At 43.7% G+C, this 26389-nt stretch overlaps 1 protein-coding gene across 1 annotated transcript in view; it reads right to left on the reverse strand.

Moving 5' to 3' along the window:
- Positions 1-4211: 4211 nt before the first annotated feature.
- The window catches only part of LOC137522233 (myeloid cell surface antigen CD33-like), a 35834-nt gene continuing 13656 nt past the window's right edge, over positions 4212-26389 (reverse strand). Inside the window, exons 3-4 of the mRNA XM_068242264.1 lie at positions 10699-10989; positions 4212-4429 (exon numbers count right to left, since the gene is read on the reverse strand). Of these exons, the coding sequence (XP_068098365.1) occupies positions 4212-4429; positions 10699-10989 (509 nt within the window). The remainder of the gene's footprint in view (positions 4430-10698; positions 10990-26389) is intronic.

Below are 26389 nucleotides of genomic sequence, written 5' to 3' on the forward strand. Positions count from 1 at the left end.
CCACTTTTCCTGGATTTGTAACTTCGGTCACCAAGTGACCAACTGTGCCAAGTGTGGGGATTCTGGCTTGATTACTGTGAGAATGGCAGACTTTTACATTTTTTTCCATTGACTTGAATGGGTGAAATCTGATTTGCTGTTTGTAGCTCCGCCCGGGTGTGCAGGGGGGCCGCGAGACCCCCAGAACCTATCATCCCAGGTAGTAAGGGATCTGTGTACCAAATTTCGTTCAAATCGGTCCAGCCGTACACACACACACACACGTACACGTACACACACACACACACACACACACACACGTACACGTACACACACACACACACACACACACACACACACACGTACACACACACACGCACACACACACGTACACACACACGTACACACACGTACACACACGTACACACACACACGTACACACACACGTACACACACACACACACACACACACACACACACACACACACGTACACACACACACACGTACACACACACACACACACACACACACACACGTACACACACACACACACACACACACACACACACACACACACACACACACACACGTACACACACACACACACACACACACACACGTACACACACACACACACACACACACACACACGTACGTACACACACACACACACACACACACACACACACGTACACACACACACACACACACACACACACACACACACGTACACACACACACACACACACAGACACACACACACACACACACACACGTACACACACACACACTCACACACGTACACACACACGTACACACACACACACACACACACACACACGTACACACACACACACACGTACACACACACACACACACACACACACACACACGTACACACACACACACACACACACACACACACACACACGATTTTATATATATAGATTTGGCAGAATTAGAGATATTTTAACATGCCACTAGATGGCACTGGGTATTCACTTTCCTTAAAGGACAACTGAAGTGAGAGGGTAATGGAGGCTGCCATATTTATTTTCATCTAAGCAATACCAGTTGCTGGGCTCTCCTGCTGATCCTCTGCTTCTAATACTTTTAGCCATAGCCCCTGAACAAGCATGCAGCAGATCAGATGTTTATGACATTGTCAGATCTGACAAGATTAGCTGCATGCTTGTTTCTGGTGTGATTCAGACACTACTGCATTGAAATAGATCAGGGCTGCCAGGCAACGAGTATTGTTTAAAAGGTAATAAAAATGGCAGCCTCCCTGTACCTCTCATTTCAGTTCCCCTTTAAACAAATTACATGTTTTCATATAACATTACTATCTGCTGCTGCAATTTACTTTAGCAGGAGCTATTCACAGTCATTTATATTATATTGGGATATGAATGTTTGAAATTTTACTTTCAAACACTTATTACACTCATTTTATACTTATCTGGGCTCATACAATTTCTTTGTTCTTTTTATTTCACGCTTTTGCCTCTAACTCCCTTCTTAAAGGACCACTATCACTAAAATCGTAAAATTTAAAATGCAATGAAGTACAATTCTTCCAGTGCAAAATGAGCCATAATTTACTTTTCTCCTATGTTGCTGTCACTTACAGCAGGTAGTAGAAATCTGACAGAACTGACAGGTTTTTATACTAGCCCATCTCCTCATGGGAGATTCTCATGGATTTGTTTAGTTTAAAAAGTACTTAGCGAAAGGCAGTTGCTCCGTCCAACTGCTAAAAAAAGTGTGCAGCAAGCATGGAGGCTCGCCAGAATCTTTTTATAAATATTTTTCAAGAAGTGTCTTTATAAAAAAATAAAGGCCATGCTAAGAATGAAGAGATGGACTAACCCAAAACCGGTTGGTAATGTCAGATTTCTACTACATACTGTAAGTGACAGCAACATAGGAAAAAAGTCGTTTATGGCTCATTTTACTCTGGAAGAAATGTACTTCTTATTTGTATGTGTTTACTTGTATTTTAAATTTTACGATTTTTGCGATAGCGGTCCTTTAACCACTTCAGGACCACAGGTTTTACCCCCCCCCCTAAAGACCCGGCTATTTTTTGTAAAATGGGCCACTGCAGCTTCAAGGCCAAGCTGCAGGGCCGCACAACACAGCACACAAGTGATTCCCCCCCATTATGCCCACCAACAGAGCTCTCTGTTGGTGGGGTCTGATTGCTCCCCCAATGTTTATTTTTTTTGTAAATATTTTTAGTGTCTTTTTATTATTTGTATACACCCCCCTCCCCCCACCAGCCAGTCCACAGCCGATCACTGCCAAGACTCAGGAGGGGACAGCCGTGTCACAGTTCCGCCGTCTAACAGTCTCCGAGCAACGATTGCCGCTGGGAGACTGAAGGCGGAGCTCCGCTCCGACTACTAAGCAGGAGATGCACGCGCAGCTTGCACGTGATCTCCTGCAAACTGAAGCCCCAGGATTTTATGCCCATCGGCGTGATGCGGTCAGCAAGCAGTTAAGATCATGGAGTTCACACTGTTCCAATTTTTAATTTTTGGGATCACTTTTCATAAGGTGGCAAACAATGCGTTTGCTGTATTTAATTCTGTTTTACTTTATGAATAGGAATCTAAATATGGCCATGCATCTATTGCTTTGGGGGCCGATCAACCATCCAATTTAAAAATGATCAACTCGGATTAAACCCTGTGCTGCCACATTGATGATTCAACTGATTTCAATCAAACTCTCAACCTGATGTGCTCGGGTGTGTGGCATTAACGGCATGCAATAATCAGCTGTAACAAAGACAGGTTTTTCTGTAAAGGTTATTATGCTGTTGCTTATCTTTTAGCGTAGAGAGTCAAGCTCTGAGTTCAGGTCCGCTTTAAAACAGTCTGTCCAAAATAAGGCCTGATTCACTACAGATGGACCAAAAACTGATCCGTGAAACTGATCAGTTTTTATTGGGCATCAGTTTTTGATCCAATCCCAAAAAATTGCTCCCGACCCAAACTTTATGTCTGCTTGATGGAATGAGCCAAATAATGGATCTCTTCCAACAGAGCAATGCGAATGGATCCTATTGTTTAACATAGGATCCGTTCACATCCGTCAGGATCTGGTTCGTTACAGTACGCTAAACGAACCGGTTTTAAAGAGACTCTGAAGTCTCAATTTTTCCACGTTTTTATAATGTAAACCTCTTCAGCATTACAGCTTAAAGGATACCCAAACTGACATGTGACATGATGAGATAGACATGTGTATGTACAGTGCCTAGCTACAAATAACTATGCTGTGTTCCTTTTTTTCTTTCTCTGCCTGAAAGAGTTACATATCAGGTATGTAAGTGGCTGACTCAGTCCTGACTCAGACAGGAAGTGACTACAGTGTGACCCTCCCTGATAAGAAATTCCAACTATAAAACATTTTCCTAGCAGAAAATGGCTTCTGAGAGCAAGAAAGAGGTAAAAAAGGGGAATTTCTTATCAGTGAGGGTCACACTGTAGTCACTTCCTGTCTGAATCAGGACTGAGTCAGCCACTAACATACCTGATATTTAACTCTTTCAGGCAGAGAAAGAAAAAAAAGGAACACAGCATAGCTATTTGTGTGGTAGGCACTGTACATAAACATGTCTATCTCATCATGTCACCTCGGGTCTCCTTTAAATTAAACCCCCGCAATCCCGCCGCAAAATGAGAGTTTTTTCATGCAGAAAAAGCCCTGCAAAGCTTGCAGGGCTTCATTTCCTTGAAGAGGCGGAGCTTTATGCTGTAGCTCTGCCTCCTCCGTAAACAATCTCTGCGGATCGCCACCTCCTCCTGCCCCTCTCAGTCTTCCTCAGTCTGGGAGGGGCAGGGAGGGGGCGGAGATCCGCGGAGATTGATTGCGGAGAGGCAGAGCCAGGGCAGCTTAATCTGCAACCTGCAAAGTCGTGGAACTTTTCAGGTCGTTTTCACTACGATTAAACCCTCGTTTTGCAGCGGGATTGCAGCCGTTTAATTTAGGCTATAATGCTGAAGAGGTTTACATTTTAAAAACATGGAAAAATTGAGACTTCAGAGTCTCTTTAAGTCAGTGTGAACCGGACCTTACTGGATCACTTACAGCATGCTGTCCAATGATGTCCATAGTTCTCTATTATTTGTAAGTGAACCCCATTGCTACCACTGAGGCTTTTTTTTATAGTTTAATTCTTTCTTAGCTGCAAGGCTATTGGTACAAAAGTGAAGATGCTCTACCTCCAGTACAAGTAGAAAGCCACTGGGAAAACAGGAAGGCAGATGAGGGCAACTAGATAGAGACTGGGGAGCCTTTCATCTGCACCTTCTTCATCATTTGACTTTTCATCACCGGCTTCAGTATCTTCATCATGTGACTTTTCACCACCGGTTTCAGTATCTTCCTCATTTGGCTTTTCTTCACCGGCTTCAGTATCTCCTGATTCTTGTCCAACTGTATGCAAATAGAGAACTCATCAATACCAAGATTTACAATTGCAAAGAAATAATTACACGCCATGAAAATGCAGTTTGTGGTAAAACATTAAGCTTTAAAGGGAACACGAAGTAAGAGTGAAAAGAAGTTTGCCTTATTTATTTCCTTTTAAGCAATACCAGTTAGGTGGCATCCTGCTGATCCTCTGCCTCTAATACTTTTATCCATAGACTCTGAACAAGCATATGCAGATCAGGTACTCTGACTCAGCTGACTCAGGTTTTACTAGATTAGCCATATGCTTGTTAGCCAGGGTATTAACATTACGTATGGCAGAAGATCAAGAGGATTGCCAGGCAACTGGCATTGTTTACAAGGAAATAAATATGGAGGCCACATATGATTTATATATATATATATATATATATATATATATATATATATATATATATATATATATATATTTATATCTAGTGTCTAGTGTTGGTGTTTGAAGTCGGCATGCTGCATTTGAAAACCCAAAGTATGCCAAATACCACACTTCAGCACCCCCAGCTGGTGGGCTAGTGGACAGTGACACGGGGTGGCAGTGGTCCACGTCGCGCTTCATGTGACTCCGATGCTTCCGAGCATGACGTCAACCGCAGGTGAGCGAATTCCCCGTGACCCTGTCCACTGCTTCAGGTGCTGAAGGCTGGTGATTGGCAGAATTTCTTGTTTTCGAATGCAGGATCACAAAATTGAACACCAACACTACTTATGTCATCTGTAGGAACACTCCTGTCTAGGAGAACTCATGGGGAAGCATGTGATCAGTTTAATTAGCTGACAAATTTACCGAGCTCTGATTTTCTGTGATCACTTCCTGCTTTAGCTTGGGGGTTGCATGCTATTGACATCGTGGCGGCCGTGATTTCGATCGCGAAGATAGCGAAAACTAAAAGGCATAGGGTGGCAGTTTATATATCCTTGGAAAGAGGAGAAAGAGAGCTTCAAAATGGTATGCATCTTTCCATAGTTTCTGCACTGCTCGGAGTCCCTTTAAACTGATCGGTAAATGATGTGCTAACATGCACCCTAATCTCCATGAGAATAGCGATTTTCGGTAAAATTAATGCAAACTACCGCACACATTACAGCATAATTTACTGCATGTGGTTAAACAAGACTAAAATCTACCAGAATTGCGGTAAATTACCATACATGCGGTAATTTGCTCGAAAACCTTACCAGAATTGAGGCCAATATCATTCCTTTTCTTTTCCCTTTTAACCTATGATAAAAAAAAGTTTGTAGATTGTAAGCTTATCAAAGTAGAGCCCTCCATTAGGCCTGGGGCGCACTAGGAATCCCTGCAGCGCTTTTAAATCACACGAGCGCCACGTGCAGTGATTCCTAAGCATTTCGTGTTTGTGATTGGTAGCGATTTGAAGCTGTACAACGCATCTGATTTTAGCGATTTGTACTTTTGTACCTGTAAATAAAGTAAAGTTTTACTCACCGGGTGTCCTGATTTCCGTCCGTGAGTGCAAATGCGACAAACATGCTGTATGTCCTGCGAAAGCGATTTTCCTAATCACGATCGCACTAGTGGGTTCAACCCCATTAGAATACATTGGCAAAGCATTTTTGGGGGAAATTGCCAGCGATTATCAGCAATCCAAAATGCTGCCAAAACAAATCTAGTGTGCCCCAACCCTAACTGTGTTTGTTTCTATAAATGTGTCTGCTTAGCACTGATATTGCGCTTTGTATTACTTACATACTGTATGTACTTATAAAACTGTATTGTCTGATCTCCACATTAAAATCACATGCACTATTGTATTGTCACATACTACTGTCTACATTTTTCTACATCTGCACAGTGCTACCGAGCACAATTACAGTTTATAAATAAAATGGAAAAATAATAGAAAAAAATAATAATAATAATTGGAACAAGGTAATAACTGACCTCTTTCAATTGTTTACCCTGACAAATTGCATATCCACCATAAGTGTCCCCCCCCCACCCCTTTTTGAGGGGCACAGTGATGGGGAAAAGCTCATTTTTCAAAACACTGAAACAAAGCTGTGTTGTAATAGGAGGAGAGACTTTACTTATAGGACAACTCATGAAAACATTTTTAAAATTAAAAATACATGTGTATTTTGCATTATCTCAGAATAAAATACACTTTAAATTATTGTTTTTCCTATGTGGCTGTTACTTACATTAAAAAAGGAAAAAGTTTGCGCTTGTGTGGATGAATGTGTTGCTGCTAGAGGTGGGGTCGGCTCAGACCCAATGATGAAGGAGAAAATGTGTATAGTACCTCCGCCCAAAAAAGGGTGTGGAACTTGCCCCAGGCTATGCAAGCCCACTCGAGATGTAAGCAGATGACAGTACAGTACCTTAACCACTTGCCGACCAATGGATTTTTCACTGATCGGTGCTGCGGGGGCTCTACAGCCCGCAGCACCGATCAGGAGTGCAGCAGGGCGATCAGACTACCCCCCTTTTTTCCCCACTAGGGGGATGTCCTGCTGGGGGGGTCTGATCGCCGCCGGCCATCTGCGTTTTGCGGGGGGGGGGGGCTTCTCAAAGCCCCCCTCTGCAGCCATTTCCGCCCTCTTCCTCCTTACCTCCCTCCCTCCCTCTCTCCGTAATGCGCAGGACGGAGTTCCGTCCTGCGCATTGAAGGATAGGCTTAAGCCTATCATATGCCGGCGATCCCCGGCCAATCAGAGGCCGGGGATCGCCGATCTGCCTTACGGCGCTGCTGCGCAGCAGCGCCGTATGATGTAAACAGCGGGGATTTCTTCCCCGCCTGTTTACATTTTGCCGGAGAGCTGCGATCGGCGGCTCTCCGGCTGTTCACGGAGACACCCTCCGTGAACTGACATGGAAAGGCCGTTTCCATGGTAACCCGCAGACGACCAGTTTACGCCAATCTGCGTTAGCTGGTCGTCAAGAGGTTAATAGAGGTTACATCTAGCTGCCCAAATACTTGCTGTAATCCCGATCTCTGTATTTCAAGTAATCCCGATACCACAGCGGCGGGGGATAAGAGCCAGCTCGCTCTACCACTTCCTGTTTCTGGTCCGTTAAGCCCTACTGCCAGTTACTTACATTAGCTAGCAAAACTCTGACAGATTTTGGACTAGCACTTTTTCTTGTGGGGGATTTTGGCATTATTGTTTTTAGAATTTTCAAAAGCACTCCTTGGAAAGGACCTTTACAATGGTGCTGGAAGCAGGCCTGGATTTACCATAAGGCACTGTAGGCACGTGCCTACAGGTGCCTGATGATGGAAAGGCGGCTCAGTCCCTTCCCTAAGTGCCTCTCTCCCTCCTTCCCTATGTAGAGTCCTGATGAGAGTGTAATGAGAGGTTACTCACCCTGCTCTCTGCATTCCACTGACGAGATCTCCCCCAGTCAGGAGCACCTCAAGCTACTTAATACTGAAGGCACCTCTGGCTTCCTAATACTAAGGGGTACGTGTAGCTACCTATAACGGGCAAGGAAAATAATGGAGAAGTGACTGCTGGGCCAGCCAGCACACTTGTGGTGCGGTTTGGTGGGTGTTTGTAGGTTCATGGAGGGCGAAGTTTAGGATGCCATGACATCTGTGCCTATAGGCTCCTGTGACGTAATTCCAGGCCTGATTGGAAGGCCAGGGTCCTCAAGTGTGCACTATTCTGGCAGTTGGAGTGTGCACCAGCAATCCACGGAATGCTTTTGAAAATAAAAAAACTCCTGAGAATCCCCTGTGAACAGATGGTAAGTGACAAGAATATAGGAAAAAGTCATTTATATTGCATTTCACTCTGGGACAAATGTACGACTAATACACGTCTTTTAAATTTTACACATTTTTGTAGTAGTGATCCTTAAAGCAAAGACTCCCATCACCTTGAGATTTATAAAATCAAGGAGTTTATAAGACTTGGAAGGAGAGGGCACAACTGTTTTTGTGTTAATAAACAATAATTGCACAATATCAACATCTTTTCATGTTATGAGGATATTTTATAAAACATATTTCCTGATTTATTTGATAGGTAACTATTTGAAAAAGCATGCATGGATGTGTTTATGTATAAAAAGCAGCTATTAATCACTACAGCTATCGCTGTCAGGGATGGATTTCTAGAAAGGCCACAAAGGCCATGGCCTTGGGCGCTGAAAAAGCAGGAGGGCGGCAGGACTTGGGAAAGATAATAAAGCCGCCTTGCTTTGCTGCACACACAGCCTGAATTCCAGAGTTCTGTGCATCTCCCTTACTTCCCGGTGTGCAATGAGACAGTTCTCTGCTGCATCTGCTGTGTCCTGATGATCAAGGGAAAGTACAAATCCAGCCCTGATCACTATGAGTGTTCAGATGGTCAAAAATGACCTACTGAGTCCCTGAGCTGTTATCATAAACCATACACTGCAGCTTTTTTTTTTTTTTGTAAAGGCTTGTTCACAAGTGTGTGTGTGTGTGTGTGTGTGTGTGTGTGTGTGTGTGTACAATCTGCTTCTGAAGAAGCTGGTCTAATCCAGCGAAACAGCTGTCAGGCATCTGTTACCCCCACTGCTATGTACCTGCTATTTCCCCAACCGGAATAAAGGGATTTTAAAGAAGCGGTGCCTCGATCTTTGTCTTCTACTCCAGTGTGTGTGTGTGTGTGTGTGTGTGTGTGTGTGTGTGTGTGTGTGTGTGTGTGTGTGTGTGTGTGTGTGTGTGTGTGTGTGTGTGTGTGTGTGTGTGTGTGTGTGTGTGTGTGTGTGTGTGTGTGTGTGTGTGTGTGTGTGTGTGTGTGTGTGTGTGTGTGTGTGTGTGTGTGTGTGTGTGTGTGTGTGTGTGTGTGTGTGTGTAAGTTAGGAGGTTAGGAGAAGAAATGTAAGTTTCTTAAAATGAATCCAAGGTGAGAATAAAGTGATAAATAGACAGTAGTATCTATCCTCCTACTGTGAACATTTTTTGGGGGGGGATATCCCATGGTTTTATTTTATGTTTAAAATGTAGTAGATTTAGGGCTTGATTAGCAAAGCGGTGCTAACTGTTAGCACGCCTGTGAAAACCCCCTTAGCACGTCTAAACAAGCTTTTCGCGCGCAAAACTTTATGCGTGTAAAACTTTACGCGCGCACTGCACAGAGCGCAGGGCGCTCCACGCGAAGTGCCCATTTAAGCCTATGGGACTTAGCGCGCGCATAGGACATTGCGCGCGCAAAACTTTGCACGCGGTACTTAGCGTGCAATCTGATTGAGAAATCCGGTGCTAACCTACTTAGCACCCTAGTTAGCACGTCTAAAGACTTTAGACGTGCTAAGTAGGTTCGCACCGCATAGGGAATCAAGCCCTTAATGTTTTATTGTCTCGATAAATATATGAACTATTGACCTTTTTATCTATCCCCTGCTCTGAAAAGTTGTTCTCTACCCTAAAAAGTTTTATCACTGTAACTCCTTATCAGAGAGACTTATGCTGCATACACACTTGAGATAAAAGTCTTTGGAAAAGGCAAGATCACAGACCAATTTTACCCCCTTCCATGTAGTATGAGAGCCATACCTACACAGTCTATTCTATGGAGCTGCACTCCCCATCAGATAAAATATTTGCAAGATGCTGCACACACAGATGCTGTACACACTCAAAAGATCATTATCTGCAAAAGATCTGTTCTTGCAAAAGATCCATTCCTGCAAAATGCATTCATAGTCTATGAGATCTGCAGATCATCATACACACCTAGTTTAACAGGCAATCATCTGCAGATCATCTGCAGATCCACCAGGATGGATTTTCAGATCTGCAGATGATTGCCAGATATGCAGATGAAGTCTGTTAAACAAGGTGTGTATGAGGATCTGCAGATCTCATAGACTATGAATGCATTTTGCAGGAATGGATCTTTTGCAGGAAGAGATCTTTTGCAGATACTGATCTGTTGCATGTGTACAGCATCTGTGTGTGCAGCATCTTGCAAAGATTTTTTTCTGATGTGCTGTTCAGCTCCATAGAATAGACTGTGTAGAGTATGGCTCTCATACTACATGGAAGGGGGTAACATTGGTCTGTGATCTTGCCTTTTCCAAAGACTTTTATCTCAAGTGTGTATGAAGCATTAGGCTATAATCTGACAAGGGTCAGACAAGAAAGAAGGTGCCACTTGCATGCCTGAAGGTTAACTCTTTTAGGCAGTAACAGAAAGAAAGGAGCACAGCCTAGTTATTAATATGTTTGGCACTGCACACACACACGTTTATCTCATCATGTCACCTCGGGTACACTTTGGTGTAGTGCACTTACGTTTAATGTTGAGGGTGATTGCCTTTTGTGATGTTATCCCATTGTGATAGGTAGCCATGCACTGTATTACGGTTCCATTATCTTCATGGGAAGGAACATACATGAGCACTGACGTTTCCCTCCAGGATCCACCACCAAGATATGAAACCAGTCTCTGTGGTTTGCCAGGTCTATTCCAGCTCAGAGAAGGAGGGTCAGTACCACAAGTGTGTTGTACAGAGCATGTGATATTAGAATGTACCCCTTCAACCATGAAGTGAGGAACATGAAGGTTAGGCACTTGGGGAGAATCTAAAAAAAAAAAAAAAAGTATTAACAACAATGTCCATTGTCACTTTCTTTTGAAGTAGCAGAAAGTTAGCCCATAAATTATATTACAATAAATATGAAGGAGGCACTCAATTGGCTCAATAAACTTACGTTTATGAAATTTTCAGCAGTAACACCACATGTTTCGGGGTGACCCCCTTCATCCCCTGAAGCTCAGCCTGTGCCTTTGCAGTGACAAGCAATCACTAGAGTGCACAGATTGGGGACCCCAGTGCTGTACAGATGCAGTGCTAGGCAACAGCCTAGCAGTGCATCTATACAGCGTTGGATCCCCAAGCTGTCGACATAGTGATCGCATCCAATCGCTATGGGTGACAGCCATTAGAGGTTTCCACAAATCTTAAGGCCAATTATAGATGACACAAAGGGGTTAATTCATTAGGTAGAGGTTTACATTTCACTACAGCAAAAACAAACAAAAAAAAATAATTTGACACTGTCACTTTAACTTTTAAAACTTTTTTTTTTCTTTAACTTTATGAATGATTGCTGCAGCAATCACTTACTATTGGGCAGGTGCACAGGTGGCAGACGTGCGCACAATCGCAGCAGCAGCTTTAAGTGCTGGATGCGAGTCTCACATCCAAGAATCTTAAGAGTAGAGGGCTCCTCTGGTCCAAGGGCTTGGACTGTGTAGTCGCAACCTCTACAATCCCTGTTGCTACATCACTGTGTATTAGGCCTTCGATTTTTGGTAATGTCTTAAAGAGAATCTGTACTCTAAAATTCTTACAATAAAAAGCATACCATTCTATTCATTATGCTCTCCTGGGCCCCTCTGTGCTGTTTCTGCCACTCTCTGCTGCAATCCTGGCTTGTAATTGCCATTTTTAGGTAGTGTTTACAAACAAAAGACATGGCTTCTAACTAGAGTGTGATAGGCTTGAGAGTAGCTCAGTGTCTGACTCTTACAGAGCTTGAAGAGGGTGTATAGCTTCTGCCAATGACAAGCAGTGCAGCACATTCCACACATTCCAGCCTCAGCCGACAGAAGAGAGAAGATTAGATCATATAACAGAGATAACACAGCCACTGTGCAACTAGAAAAGGCTGCAGTAACACAGAGCACATTAGAACAGGTATAGGAACTTATAGGATAGAAGAAATAAGGCTGAACATTTTGTTACAGAGTCTCTTTAAGTAAATTAAGGCAACTGTATAAATTGTTAATTTTGAACACTTCAAATCATTTCTTGCTTAAGATTGTAAGCTGGCAAGGGCAGGGCTCTCTAGACCTTTTGTGTTTTGGATTTTGTTACACATTTATTCATATTAATTCTGTCTCTGTCATTACCAATTCTGTACTTTGCACCAACTCTGTATTTTGTATATTGGTGTATCCCATTTTCTGTATTATTATTTACCCCATGTTTGTTTCTTACTTTGTACAGTGCCATGGAATATGTTGTTCAATAATCAATAATAACAATAGATTCTTAAAATACAGTGAGATATTAGTCTGCAGACAAATGTATTCCCACTAAAAACAAACAATGGACACACAACCCCCTCCAAAATTGTGCCATACATTTTTATAATATTACTAGCTGATTGCCCTGCGTTGCCCGGGTATGTATTTGGCTGGTGTTGGCTCCGCCCATTTTTTCAAACCCTAACACACAATTACTCAATGACCAAGTTTGTGAGCTTTGCGGTCTTTGGTATCAATAATTTGCATTGAAATTAAAAAATATGATTAGCTGTTTGTGGCTCCACCCCCTTTCTGAATTTGAACCCCAATGACCAACTGTACCAGGTTTGAGGCCTGTGCCATTAACAGTGCAGGAATAGCAGCAATTAAATATTTCCCTTGAAAAGCAATAGGTGATGTTTGATTCACTTTTGTAGGCTCCACCCACTTTTCTGAATATTAATCCCAGTCACCCAGTGACCAAGTTTCGCAAGCGCTTTGAGTCCGACAGGAGAAAGGCGCTATACAAATACTGCAATTATTATTATCTGGGCAAAGTTTGAGAACCCTGCCATTAACAGTGTAAGAATGGCTGCAGTTTATATTTTCCCAGTGAAATTTGGTTTTGGTTCCGCCCACTTTTTGTAACCTGGACACACAGTCACTCAATGACCAATTGTGTGAGCTTTGGGGTCCTTGGCATCGATAATTTGTACTTTCCATGAAATGAAACAAATCTGATTGACTGTTTGTGGCTCTGTCCCCTTTTCTGAATTTGAACCCCAGTGACCCAATGACCAACTGTACCAGGTTTGAGGCTTGTGCCATTAACAGTGCAAGAATGGTAGCAATTTTAATATTCTCCTTGAAAAGCGAAATGTGATTTTTGATTGGCATTTTTAGGCTCCACCCACTTTTCTGAATATTAATCCCAGTCACCCAGTAACCAGCTGTGCAAAGTTTGAGAACCCTGCCATTAACAGTGAAGAAAGGCTGCAGTTTACAATTTCCTAGAAAAATCTGTTTTTGACTCCACCCAGTTTTTGTAACCTTGACACACAGTCACTCAGTGATCAAGTTTGTGAGCTTTTGGGTTCCTGGCATCAAAATTCTGCTAATGGAAGCAGTTTATGCAGCAAAAAAATCTGATTGGCTGTGTTTGGCTCCGCCCCTTTACGGAATTTGAACCCCAGACACTTAACAACTGACTGTAGCAGGTTTGAGGCCTGTGCCATTAACAGTGTAAGAATGGCTGCAATCTCAATATTCCCCTTGAAAATCAGTAGGTGAATTTTGATTGGCTCTTGTAGGCTCCACCTACTTTTTTGAATATTAATCCCAGTCACCCAGTGATCAACTGTGGGAAGTTTGAGAACCCTGCCATTAACAGTGTAAGAAAAGCTGCCGTTTATATTTTCCAATGTAAAAAGTTAGTTGTTTTTGGCTCCCCCCACTATTTCTAACCTTAACATACAGTCACTCAATGACCATGTTTATGAGCTTTGGGGTCCTTGGCATAAATAAGTTGCATTTTACCATTGAAATTAAACAAATCTGATTGGCTGTGTTTAGCCCGCTCCCTTCAGAATTTAAACCCCAGTCTCCCAGTGACTGACTGTACCAGATTTGAGGCCTCTGCCATTAAGAGTGTATGAATAGCGCCAATGTAAATATTCCCCTTGAAAATCAAAAGGTAAATTTTGATTGGCTGCTGTAGGCTCCACCCACTTTCCTGAATAATAGTCCCAGTCACCCAGTGGCCAACTGTGTCACGTTTGAGAAACCTGCCAATAAGCAAACGGCTGAAATCAATCTAAGAAATCTGATTGGCTGTTTGTGGCTCCACCCCTTTAGTGAATTTGGACACCAGTCACCCAATAACTGACTGTATCAGGTTTGAGGCCTCTGCCATTAACAGTGTAAGAATGGTAGCAATGTAAATATTCCCCTTGAAAATCAATAGGTCAATTTTGATTGGCTGTTGTAGGCTCCACCCACATTTCTGAATATTCATCCCAGTCACCCAGTGGCCAATTGTGTAAAGTTTGGGAACCCTGCCATGTTAAAAATTTAGTTGTTGGCACCGGCCACTTTTTCTAACCTTGACATACAGTCACTCAGTTATCATGTTTATCAGCTTTGGGGTCCTTGGTATCAATACTTTGTATATTCCCATTGAAAAATAAACAAGTATGGCTGTTTGTGGCTCCGCCCCCTTTCTGAATTTGAACCCTAATCACCCAATGACTGGCTGTATCAGGTTTGAGGCATTTGCTATTAACAGTATAAGAATGGTAGCAGCTTAAATATTCCCTTTGAAAATCAAAAGCTGAATTTTTATTGGCTTTTGTAGGCTCCACCCACCTTCCAAAATCTTAATCTCATTCACCTAGTGACCAACTGTGCAAAGTTTGAGAGCCCTGCCATTAACAGTGTAAGAATGGCTGCAGTTTATATTTTCCAGTGAAATTTGTTTTTAGCTCCACCCACTTTTTGTAACCTTGACACACAGTCACCCAGTGACCAAGTTTGTGAGCTTTCAGGTTCCTGGCATCAAAAATGTGTGAATGGAAGCAGCTTATCCACCAAGGAAATCTGATTGGCTGTAGGTGGCCCCGCCCCTTTAGTGAATTTGGACCCCAGTCACCCAATGACCAACTGTAACAAGTTTGAAGCCTCTGCCATTAACAGTGGAAGAATGGCAGCAGTTTAAATATTCCCCTTGAAAATCAATAGGTGAATTTTGATTGGCTGTTGTAGGCTCCACCCACTTTCTTGAATCTTAATCGCATTCACCCAGTGACCAAGGGTGGCAAGTTTGAGAACCCTGCGATTAACAGTCTAAGAATGGTTGCAGTTTACATTTTCCCATTTAAAATGAATGGCTGAAATTTGATTGGCTGTTTTATGCTCCTCCCACTTTTCCTGGATTCGTAACCCCTGTTACCAAGTGACCAACTGTGCCAAGTGTGGGGACTCTGGCTTGATTACTGTGAGAATGGCAGTCTTTTACATTTTTCCATTGACTTGAATGGGTGAAATCTGATTTGCTGTTTGTAGCTCCGCCCAGGTGTGCAGGGGGGACGCGAGACCCCCAGAACATATCATCCCAGGTAGTAAGGGATCTGTATACCAAGTTTCGTTCAAATCGGTCAAGCCGTTTTCGAGTGATCGCGGCACACACGCACGCACGCACGCACGCGCGCACACACACACACACACACACACACGATTCTATATATATAGATTATTGATTATGTTTCAATTTCAATTAGATAAAATGCATGTACGGTGTACGCAACTGGTCATCTTCGATCAATGTTAAAGGGACCCTGTGCAGACTGCGTGGGTGTGCACTTAAAGGGAACCGGAAGCGAGGAAAATTATTTAAAATAAACACATGACGTAGCTGAAAATGAATATTACATACTTACCTCACTGTCAGTTCCTCTCAGAAGCTCACCATTTTCTTCTTACAGTGATCCCTTCCAGTTCTGACAATATTTTGTCAGAACTGAAATATACCAGTTGCTGTCAGTTATACATCAGCAGCTGTCAGTTAAAACTGAATGTGCAAGGTAATGCCCATGTTTCCCTATGGCTCAAGTGGGTGATATTACAGTTTAACAGTGTGCTGAACAGGAAGCTGTTATGGGGTAATGGCCATGTTTAAAATGGAGGACGGAGAAATCCATTGATCACAGTGGACAAACAGGACGCAGGAGAGGAGAAAGAGATTGAGGAGTAGACTACACTGGAGGTAAGTATGACCTGTGTATGGTTATTTTGACTTTTTATTTTCAGTTCAGGTTCTCTTTAAGCATACCCACAAATACATGAACCCACCCATGTTATAATGCTCCCCCCGCCCCTCCCTGGCCAGTGTAAACTGCATTGGGGCCGGCGACTCTCAACAAAGTCGCGCTGTGACCCTGGAAGCGGAAGTCGGGTCATGTGGTCTGCGCATGCACCGGCTTCCGTCATCCTCCTCTCAGCCTATCTGTGCACGAGCAGCACATCATTGTGCTCAGTGCAGGAAAGGAATTCCGGGGTCCCAGCTGAAAGCTGGGGCCCCAATGCAATTTACTGTGGCCGGACTGGGGGGGGGCAGAGAACTTTACTTTACGGGCAGTGAGCGAGGGGGTAAAATCCAAGCATTCATGGGTGTACTGAAATGCATACCACACCGTCTGCTCATGGCCCCTTTACAGAATTAAAGAATAAAATGTAAGGCTGGGTTGCAAATATTTAAATCAATTTTGCTGATTCAATCTTTTAATTAATTTTAATTTCTTTTTCTTTCAAATGATAATTGAAAATATTATTATTTCCTCAGTTCTCATACTTGTATTCATTTTCTCCCTGTTTGCTCTCAATGAATGTCCACATTGAATTGAAAATACAATTTTTTGTATCAACAAAATAAGCATTGCAAAAAAAAAAAAAAAATACAGTTCTTGGGCTAACTTAATGTCTGATTGCCTGCAAAAAAAAAAAATCTATCAAGAGGACCACCCTTTGTATGATCATCTGTATTTCCCCTATATTATAATTGATTTATATAGCGCCAGCATCTTCCGTGGCGCTGTACAACCGCATACATGGTATAAAAATACAAATAAAAAATACAGAAGTTTATACAAGACAATGGTGGTCAAGGCCCAGCCATACAGTTCCGTGGTCCGCTCCGCTGAGCGTACCAAAAAATGCTGCAGGACTCAATTTTCCAGACCGTTTCGCTCAGTGGAACGGAAACAGAAGGTTTTGCAGCATATAGGAACCAATGAAAACGGACATTTTACAACACACTGGCTGTAAAACAGACCGTTTTCACCGGATCCAGATGGCCGGATCCGTATGTCCGGTTCTGTAAAAAAATGCTAATGTGAATTGGGCCTTACCACTGAAGCAGTGAACAAATCAACTACAGAGAAGATATGTACACACATGCACACATGTACACAGCATTGTGAGACAAAAGGGGAGGAGAGCCTTGGCCAAGAGGCCTTAACCAGTTCAGCCTTCGGTCTTTTTTCACCTTATGCATCTGAGCAATTTTCCCATCCCATTCATTCACCAATAACTTTATCACTACTTATCACGATGAATTGATCTATATCTTGTTTTTTCCGCCACCAATTAGGCTTTCTTTGGGTGTTACATTTTGCTAAGAATAATTTTTTTCTAAATGCATTTTAAGGGAATATTAAGAAAAAAATGGAAAAAAATAATTTCTTCTCAGTTTTTGGCCAGCATAGCTTTAAAATAGTACATGTTACCATAATTAAAACCCACATATTTTATTTGCCCATTTGTTCCAGTTATTATGCCATTTAAATTATGTTCCTAGCACAATGTATGCTGGCAATAATTTATTTGGAAATAAAGGTGCATTTTTTTCAATTTTGCATCCATCACTATTTACAAGCTTATAATTTAAAAAAATAATAGTAATATACCCTCTTGACATGCATATTAAAAAAAGTTCAGACCCTTAGGTAACTATTGTTTTTTCTTTGTAATTGTAATTTTTTTTATTAAAAATTTCATTTGGGTATTTTTGGAAGTGTGGGAAGTAAACAGTTAATTGAAAATGTAATTGTTTGCTGGTTTATTTAAAAAAATGTATGCAGATGTAGTTTTACTATTTGGCCACAAGATGGCTTCAGTCAATTTTTTTTCTTCCTGTAAGCGAGTGCTCTCGCTTACAAGAAGTGAAGGGAGGACGTGAAACTTTTTTTTTCTTCAGAAAGATTGTGGCTTCTAATAGAAGCCGTCAGTCTTTCTAACGGGGACTTAGATCAATGAATGGGAACAGCGTTCCCATTCATTGATCTCCAGGCTAACGGGCGGTGGCACGGGAGCGTGCAACAGTAGCCTTTTGGAGGTAGTAGATATGTCAAAGGCTAAAATGGTTAAAGGATACCCGAGGTGACATGATGAGATAGACGTGTATGTACAGTGCCTGGCACACAAATAACTATGCTGTGTTCCTTTTTTTTTCTTTCTCTGCCTGAAAGAGTTAAATATCAGGTATGTAAGTGGCTGACTCAGCCCTGACTAGACAGAAAGTGACTACAGTGTGACCCTCACTGATAAGAAATTTCAACTATAAAACACTTTTCTAGCAGAAAATGGCTTCTGAGAGCAGAAAAGAGATAAAAAGGGTCAATAGTTCATAGATTTTAGCTCTGGCATACTTTAACGAATGTGTCATTGAGCAAAGACAATAAAACAGTTTAAACTTAAAACGTAGATTTATTTAAACATAAAATAAAATTGTGAAATATCTTAAAAAGTCATTTTAGGAGACGGAAGATAAATACAATTGTTTATTTCATTAATTTATTTTCACCTCAGGTGTCCTTTAACCACTTGCCGACCGCGCACGCATAACGCGCGTCGGCAAAGTGGCTCCTGGAGGACCAGGCACGCACATCTGCGTCGCCAGGTTCTCGTTAATTAATGAGCGATCGCGCGGCGGGAGCCGCGCGATCGCTGTGTCACGTGGTGCCGCCCCCTTGTGACTACAACCCGCCGGCCAATCCGCAGCGCCGGCGGGTTGTACCGTTTCAAAATAGCCACTTAAAAACGTATAATACAGTTTGTTTACCTAACAAACTGTATTATACTGCCTGCCTCCCCGCTGGTGGTCACACTTAGCGATCGACCACCGGCGAGGAGAGCAGGCACAGTGAGTCACGCACCACACTTGTTAGGAGCCCCACAGACCCCCCGATCACCCGCAGCACCCATCAGACACCCCCCTGTACCCCCCTGCAGCCCGCAGATCAGACCTCACCACCCCCCATATCACCCATCAATCAATCCCTGACACCACCTGTCACTCCTATCAATCCGATCAGACCCCCAACTACCCCTTAGGGTTATCTGATCACCCCCCACCCCTTCAGATCTCCCCCCCCCCTCCCTCCCCCCCTGTATACTGCATATCTCTATCTCCCTCTAATAGCCCACTGATCAGCTGTCAATCACCTATCAGTCACCTGTCAATCAACCCTTGTCACCACCTGCCACTGCCCCACATCAGATCAGACCCCCCACTGCCCCTTAGGGACTTCGGATCACCCACCCACCCTTTCAGATCCCCCCGAGACCCTCCCCTGATCACATCAGCAGTCCATTGTTTACATCTTTTTTTCCCTGTAAAAACCCACTTATCACCCATCAATAACCCATCTATCACCCCCTGTCAACACCTGTCACTCCCATCCATCAGATTAGACCCCCAACTACCCCTTAGGGGTATCTGATCACCCACCCACCCCTTCAGATCTCCCCCACCCCTGACCCCCCCCTGTATACTATCTATCTCCCTGTAATCGCCCACTGATCAGCTGTCAATCACCTATCAGTCACCTGTCAATCATCCCTTGTCACCACCTGTCACTGCCCCACATCAGATCAGACCTCCAACTGCCCCGGGGCTTCTGATCACCCACCCTTTCAGATCCCCCCGAGACCCCCCCCCCGATCACATCAGCAGTCCATTGGTTGCATCTGTTTTTCCCTGCTGTAAACACCCACTTATCACCCGTCAATAACCCATCTATCACCCCTTGTCACCACCTGTCACTCCTATCCATCAGATCAGACCCCCAACTACCCCTTAGGGGCTTCTGATCACCCACCCCCTCAGATCCTCCCCACACCTTACTAGTGCATTGCTTGCGTATATTCTCCCCCCTGCCATTGTGTATCTTATCTCCTGTCTGTAAGGCTTGATTGTGCTTTGTTTGGCTACAATTGTCTCAATTGTACTGTGATTGGCATCGATTGTCGTGTGATTGGCTTCGATTGTCACGTAATTGGTTTTCGATTGTCGTGTGATTGGCTTCAATTGCCCTGATTGGTTTTGATTGTGCCAATTGCCCTCTGATTGGCTGTTTTGCCCTGTGTCTCGATTGTCTCAATTGCCCTGTGATTAGCATCGATTGTCGTGTGATTGGCTTCGATTGTCACGTAATTGGTTTTTGATTGTCGTGTTATTGGATTCAATTGCTCCTTGATTGGCTTTGATTGCGCAGATTGCTGTAATTGTGTTGTAATTGCCTCGTGATTGTTTTTGATTATTTGTGATTGCTCTCTGATCCCCCAACCCCAACCCCCCCTCACCGTCACTATCCTAGTGATCTAAAAACAGTGATCAGTGAAAACTGTCACTTTTTTAGTATCACTAGTGGTAACAGTTAGGCCAGTTAGCTAGGCAAAAGGGTTGTTAGTGTCAGTTAGTGCTCAGCCCACTGCACCACAGTCACTAATTAGCGTCATCACTGTCGCTAATCAGCATTGGTACTATATAGTATCTGTAAGTGATCATTAGTGATCACAGTCAGATCTATATTAGGGTCACTAGGATCCACAAAAAAACGCAGTGTTTGCCCGATCAGACCTGATCGTTCGCCTGCACTGCGTTCAGCCCGCCCCACCGCAGTGACAGAAATTTATTTTTTCTGATCACTGCAAAAAACACTGTACACTAGCTGTGGCACTGTAAACAGCAGTTTTGATTTTTTTTTTTTAATCAAAACTCAGTGACCACAGCTTTCTACCTCTCAAGTACTCCATTTCGCTAGGTAGGTGCTCTTTTTCCTGGGTAGTCTCAGAGGAATACCTCCTAAATTTAGCAGGCCACCATGGCAAAAAAGAGGTTTTCCAATGAAGACATCTACAGGTACATGGACCAGTCGGATGAGGATGATTGGGTCGACTTATTCGACGAATCTTCTGGTTCAGAGTACGATCCTGTAGACAGCAGTGGCTCTCTGACCGATAGTTCCGATGACGAGGTTGAGGTCCCGGCTAGAGCCAGGCGTACCACACCCCATGTCACTGGACTGCAGGTGGCGGAAGATCAGTCTCAAGGGCAGCAGAGTGATGCTGGCGCTGATCTGATTTTTCTTGGTGAGGCATGCACCAGCAGCGCAGCATCTCCTGGACCTCTCAACACCAGTACTTCCGTAGAAGACCCTGGTGAAGTGGCGAACACCAGGCCGGAAGTAGAAACTGGTTCGGTGGTACGTGAATTAAGACCCGATTCGCAGCCACCAAGTAGACGGGCCCGTACTCCCATTAGTTTTCCAGAGGTGCTGGCAAACCCTGATTGGCATTCCCCTGATCCCGCCGCACCCGTACTGCCCCCTTTCACCGCCCAGTCTGGAGTCCAGGTGGAGACAGTTGAACTAGGATCGGCCCTAGACTTTTTTGAACTGTTCCTCACCCAGGATCTCCTTGACTTAATTGTGGCTGAGACCAACCGTTATGCCACACAATTTATAACCGCCAATCCGACAAGCTGCCACGCCCAGCCTTTTCGGTGGAAACCACTCCAAGTTTCCGAACTTAAAATTTTTTTGGGCCTTCTCCTCAACATGGGTATTACAAAAAAAAATGTATTGCGCTCTTATTGGTCTACACGCCCAATACATAACATGCCCGTGTTCTCTGCTGCCATGTCCAGGGCGCGATTTGAGATCATCCTGCGCTTCCTGCATTTCAATGACAACGACACCTGTCATGAAAGAGGCCACCCAGCTTATGACCGGCTCTACAAAATTCGGCCCCTCATAGACCACCTGTCATCCACATTTGCAGATGCTTATACCCCTGAACAGAACATCTGTGTAGACGAGTCCCTCGTACATTTTACCGGGCGCCTTGGCATCAAACAGTACATCCCAAGCAAGCGCGCCCGGTATGGGGTGAAACTGTATAAGCTCTGTGATAGGGCCACAGGCTATACATCTCGTTTTAGGGTCTATGAGGGAAAAGACTCAAAATTGGAGCCGGTCGGATGTCCTGACTACCTGGGGAGCAGTGGAAAGATTGTGTGGGACTTGGTGTCACCCTTGTTCCAGAAGGGGTACCATCTTTATGTGGACAACTTTTACACAAGTGTGGCCCTCTTTCAGCACTTAAAGTTAGAAGGAATCCGATGCTGTGGCACCGTGCGGCCTAGCCGCCGGGGCTTCCCCCAACGGCTCGTTAACACCAGACTTCAGCGGGGGGAGAGGGCTGCCTTGTGTACTGATGACTTGCTCTCGGTGAAATGGAAGGACAAGAGGGACGTTTACCTTCTGTCTACCATTCACACAGACACGACAGTACAAATTACACGGGCAACAGAGGTCATTGAAAAGCCCCTCGCCGTCCACAACTATAATGCCAACATGGGAGGGGTGGACTTCAATGACCAGATGTTAGGGCCCTATTTAATTTCCCGGAAAACCAGACGCTGGTATAAGAAAGTGTCTGTGTATTTAATTCAATTGGCGATGTACAACAGCTTTGTTCTCTACAGTAAGGCTGGGAGAACTGGATCTTTCCTTCAATTCCAGGAAGAGATCGTTTCGGCACTCCTGTATCCAGAAGGTGCCAGAGCCCAACCCCCAAATGCAACTAGCCGGCTGCATGGAAGGCATTACGCCTACACGATTCCCAGTACCCCAACTCAACGCAACCCCAGAAAAAGATGTCGTGTCTGCAGCAAGGCTGGAATAAGGCGTGACACCCCTGTTTACTGTCCCTCCTGTCCTGACCAGCCTGGCCTATGCCTAGGGGAGTGTTATGAGAGGTACCACGAGAAGTCACACTTTTAGAACCTAGGGAACTACAGACACAGCAGTAGGCACACAAGGGTCTCTCAGTGCTATTTCACACTGGCGCGATGCGTTAGGGCAAATTGCCTAGCAAAAGTCACACTTTGCGGTCCCCCCCTACGCCGGAAGTGCTTGACTTAACGCTAGTGCATGCCTACGTTACTGCGTGGCTTCTGCGGCAATTTGGGTCGGCCCGGAAGTCATGTTAGTGTACGGCGACGCAGTTAATTACTAGGCCGAATGCTACTCTTGTGGTATCCCCTGAAGATCTATTTTGGGCGAGACGGTGCGGCGGGCTCGACCGACCGGATAGGCCAGTATGCAGTGTGAACCCAAACATCAGGTTTTGAGAGATCCAAATACACTGGCCTGCCAGAAACCTCTCCTTTCACTTGGGACAGAATGCATAATGTACTTCGCCACATATCTGTGCGATTTGCACTTTGCACATTGACCCATGGGGGAGGAGAAGTTTATCCTCAGCTCGCAGGTAAAAAAAAACAAAAAAAAACAGGTAAGCAAAAAAGTTAATATTTGGTTACCAATGTTATTGTTTGGTTTGAACATATTTAATAAAGTTTAAAAAGTTAATGTTATTGAAGTGCTTTGCTGCTTGCTTGCTTTTTTTTTTTTTTTTTTCCTTCTTCTCTCTTTTTTTCCAACCGACCAATCAGCTGCAGCACTGATGATGCATCCTGACAGAAGCATTGCGCTTCTGTCAGGTTACACAAAATCGGTGCATGCAGCGCTGTAGGACGAGATTTCTCCTCCACAGTAAAAAAGATACGTTTGCCGAGGCATATGGGCCAAGGTGTGGTGTTGGGGATTCATATGCTTTGGCAAGCACTTTGTATCAAAAAAGAACTCAAGCAATGATTTCTCCATTCACATCGATCAATGTGGATGAATAAATCAGGATTGCCTGGGCATACGAGCTGGTGGGTTTGGATTTTTGGGGTGGCAGCTCCTATGTCCAGGCAGACACCTTCCCCTCCTTTTTGTTTTGTTTTTTCGTTTTTCTTCGCTCTTTTTTTCTATCCAGACCGACCGACCGACCAATCAGCTGCAGCACTGATGGTGCATCCTGACAGAAGCATTGCGCTTCTGTCAGGTTACACAAAATCAGTGCATGCAGCGCTGTAGGACGAGATTTCTCCTCCACAGTAAAAAAGATACGTTTGCCGAGGCATATGGGCCAAGGTGTGGTGTTGGGGATTCATATGCTTTGGCAAGCACTTTGTATCAAAAAAGAACTCAAGCAATGATTTCTCCATTCACATCAATCAATGTGGATGAATAAATCAGGATTGCCTGGGCATACGAGCTGGTGGGTTTGGATTTTTGGGGTGGCAGCTCCTATGTCCAGGCGGACACCTTCCCCTCCTTTTTGTTTTGTTTTTTCGTTTTTCTTCTCTTTTTTTTTCTATCCAGACCGACCGACCGACCGACCAATCAGCTGCAGCACTGATGGTGCATCCTGACAGAAGCATTGCGCTTCTGTCAGGTTACACCAAATCAGTGCATGCAGCGCTGTAGGACATGATTTCTCCTCCACAGTAAAAAACATACGTTTGCTGAGGCATATGGGCCGAGGAGCGGTGTTGGGGTTCATATGCTTTGGCAAGCACTTTGTATCAAAAAATAACTCAAGCAATGATTTCTCCATTCACATCGATCGATGTGGATGAATAAATCAGGTTTGCCTGGGCATACGAGCTGGTGGGTTTGGATTTTTGGGGTGGCAGCTCCTATGTCCCTTTCTTTTCTTTTTGTTTCACATTTTTTGGCAGATATTTATTCATCCACATTGATCGATGCGAATGAAGGGATGTTTGCCGTTCATTTTTCCTTTCAGCCCAGAATGCACTACCTGTATGCCCAATATAAGGAGTATAGCAGAAATACTGGCCATACATGTAATGATTGCAGAGGCCCTAAAATGCCAGGACAGACCCCACAAATGACCCCATTTTGGAAAGAGGACACCCCAAAGTATTCCGTGAGGTGCATGGTGAGTTCATAGAAGATTTTGTTTTTTGTCACAAGTTAGCATAAATTGTTGTTTTTTGTTTTTTTTTCACAAAGTATCCTTTTCTGCTAACTTGTGACAAAAAATATTTTTTTTTATAAACTCACCATGCCCCTCATGGAATACTTTGTGGTGTCTTATTTTTAAAATGGGGTCATTTGTGGGGTTTGTTAACTGCCCTGTCATGTGGGGGGGGGGGGGGGGCTAAATTGTGAGCACCCCTGTAAAGCCCAAAGGTAGTCATTGAACGTTGGGCCCCTTAGCGCAGTTAGGCTGCAAAAAAGTGCCACACGTGCTATCGCCGTACCCGGGAGAAGTAGACCAATGTGTTTTAGGGTGTATTTTTACACATACCCATGATGGGTAGAAGAAATCACTCTGTAAATGACAATTTTTTGATTTTTTTACACACAATTGTCCATTTACAGAGATTTTTCTCCCATCCAATATGGGTATGTGTAAAAATACACCCCAAAACACATTGTACTACTTCTCCCGAGTACGGCAATACCACATGTGTGGCACTTTTTTGCACCCTAACTGCGCTAAGGGGCCCAGAATCCAATGAGTACCGTTAGCATTTCACAGGTCATTTTGAGAAATTTGATTTCAAGACTACTCCTCACGGTTTAGGGCCCCTAAAATGCCAGAGCAGTATAGGAACCCCACAAATGACCCCATTTTACAAAGAGGACATCCCAAGGTATTCCGTTAGGAGTATGGTGAGTTCATAGAAGATTTTACTTTTTGTCACAAGTTAGCGGAAAATGATTTTTATTGGTTTTTTTTTACCAAGTGTCATTTTCCGCTAACTTGTGACAAAAAATAAAATCATCTATGAACTCACCGTACTCCTAACGGAATACCTTGGGATGTCCTCTTTGTAAAATGGGGTCATTTGTGGGGTTCCTATACTGCTCTGGCATTTTAGGGGCCCTAAACCGTGAGGAGTAGTCTTGAAACCAAATTTCTCAAAATGACCTGTGAAATGGTAACGGTACGCATTGGACTCTGGGCCCCTTAGCGCAGTTAGGGTGCAAAAAAGTGCCACACATGTGGTATCGCCGTACTCGGGAGAAGTAGTACAATGTGTTTTGGGGTGTATTTTTACACATACCCATATTGGGTGGGAGAAATATCTCTGTAAATGACAATTTTTTGATTTCTTTACACACAATTGTCCATTTACAGAGATATTTCTCCCACCCAATATGGGTATGTGTAAAAATACACCCCAAAACACATTGTACTACTTCTCCTGAGTACGGCGATACCACATGTGTGGCACTTTTTTGCACCCTA

Source organism: Hyperolius riggenbachi, chromosome 6 (assembly GCF_040937935.1).
Source record: "Hyperolius riggenbachi isolate aHypRig1 chromosome 6, aHypRig1.pri, whole genome shotgun sequence".
In the NCBI taxonomy this organism is placed as follows: domain Eukaryota; kingdom Metazoa; phylum Chordata; class Amphibia; order Anura; family Hyperoliidae; genus Hyperolius; species Hyperolius riggenbachi.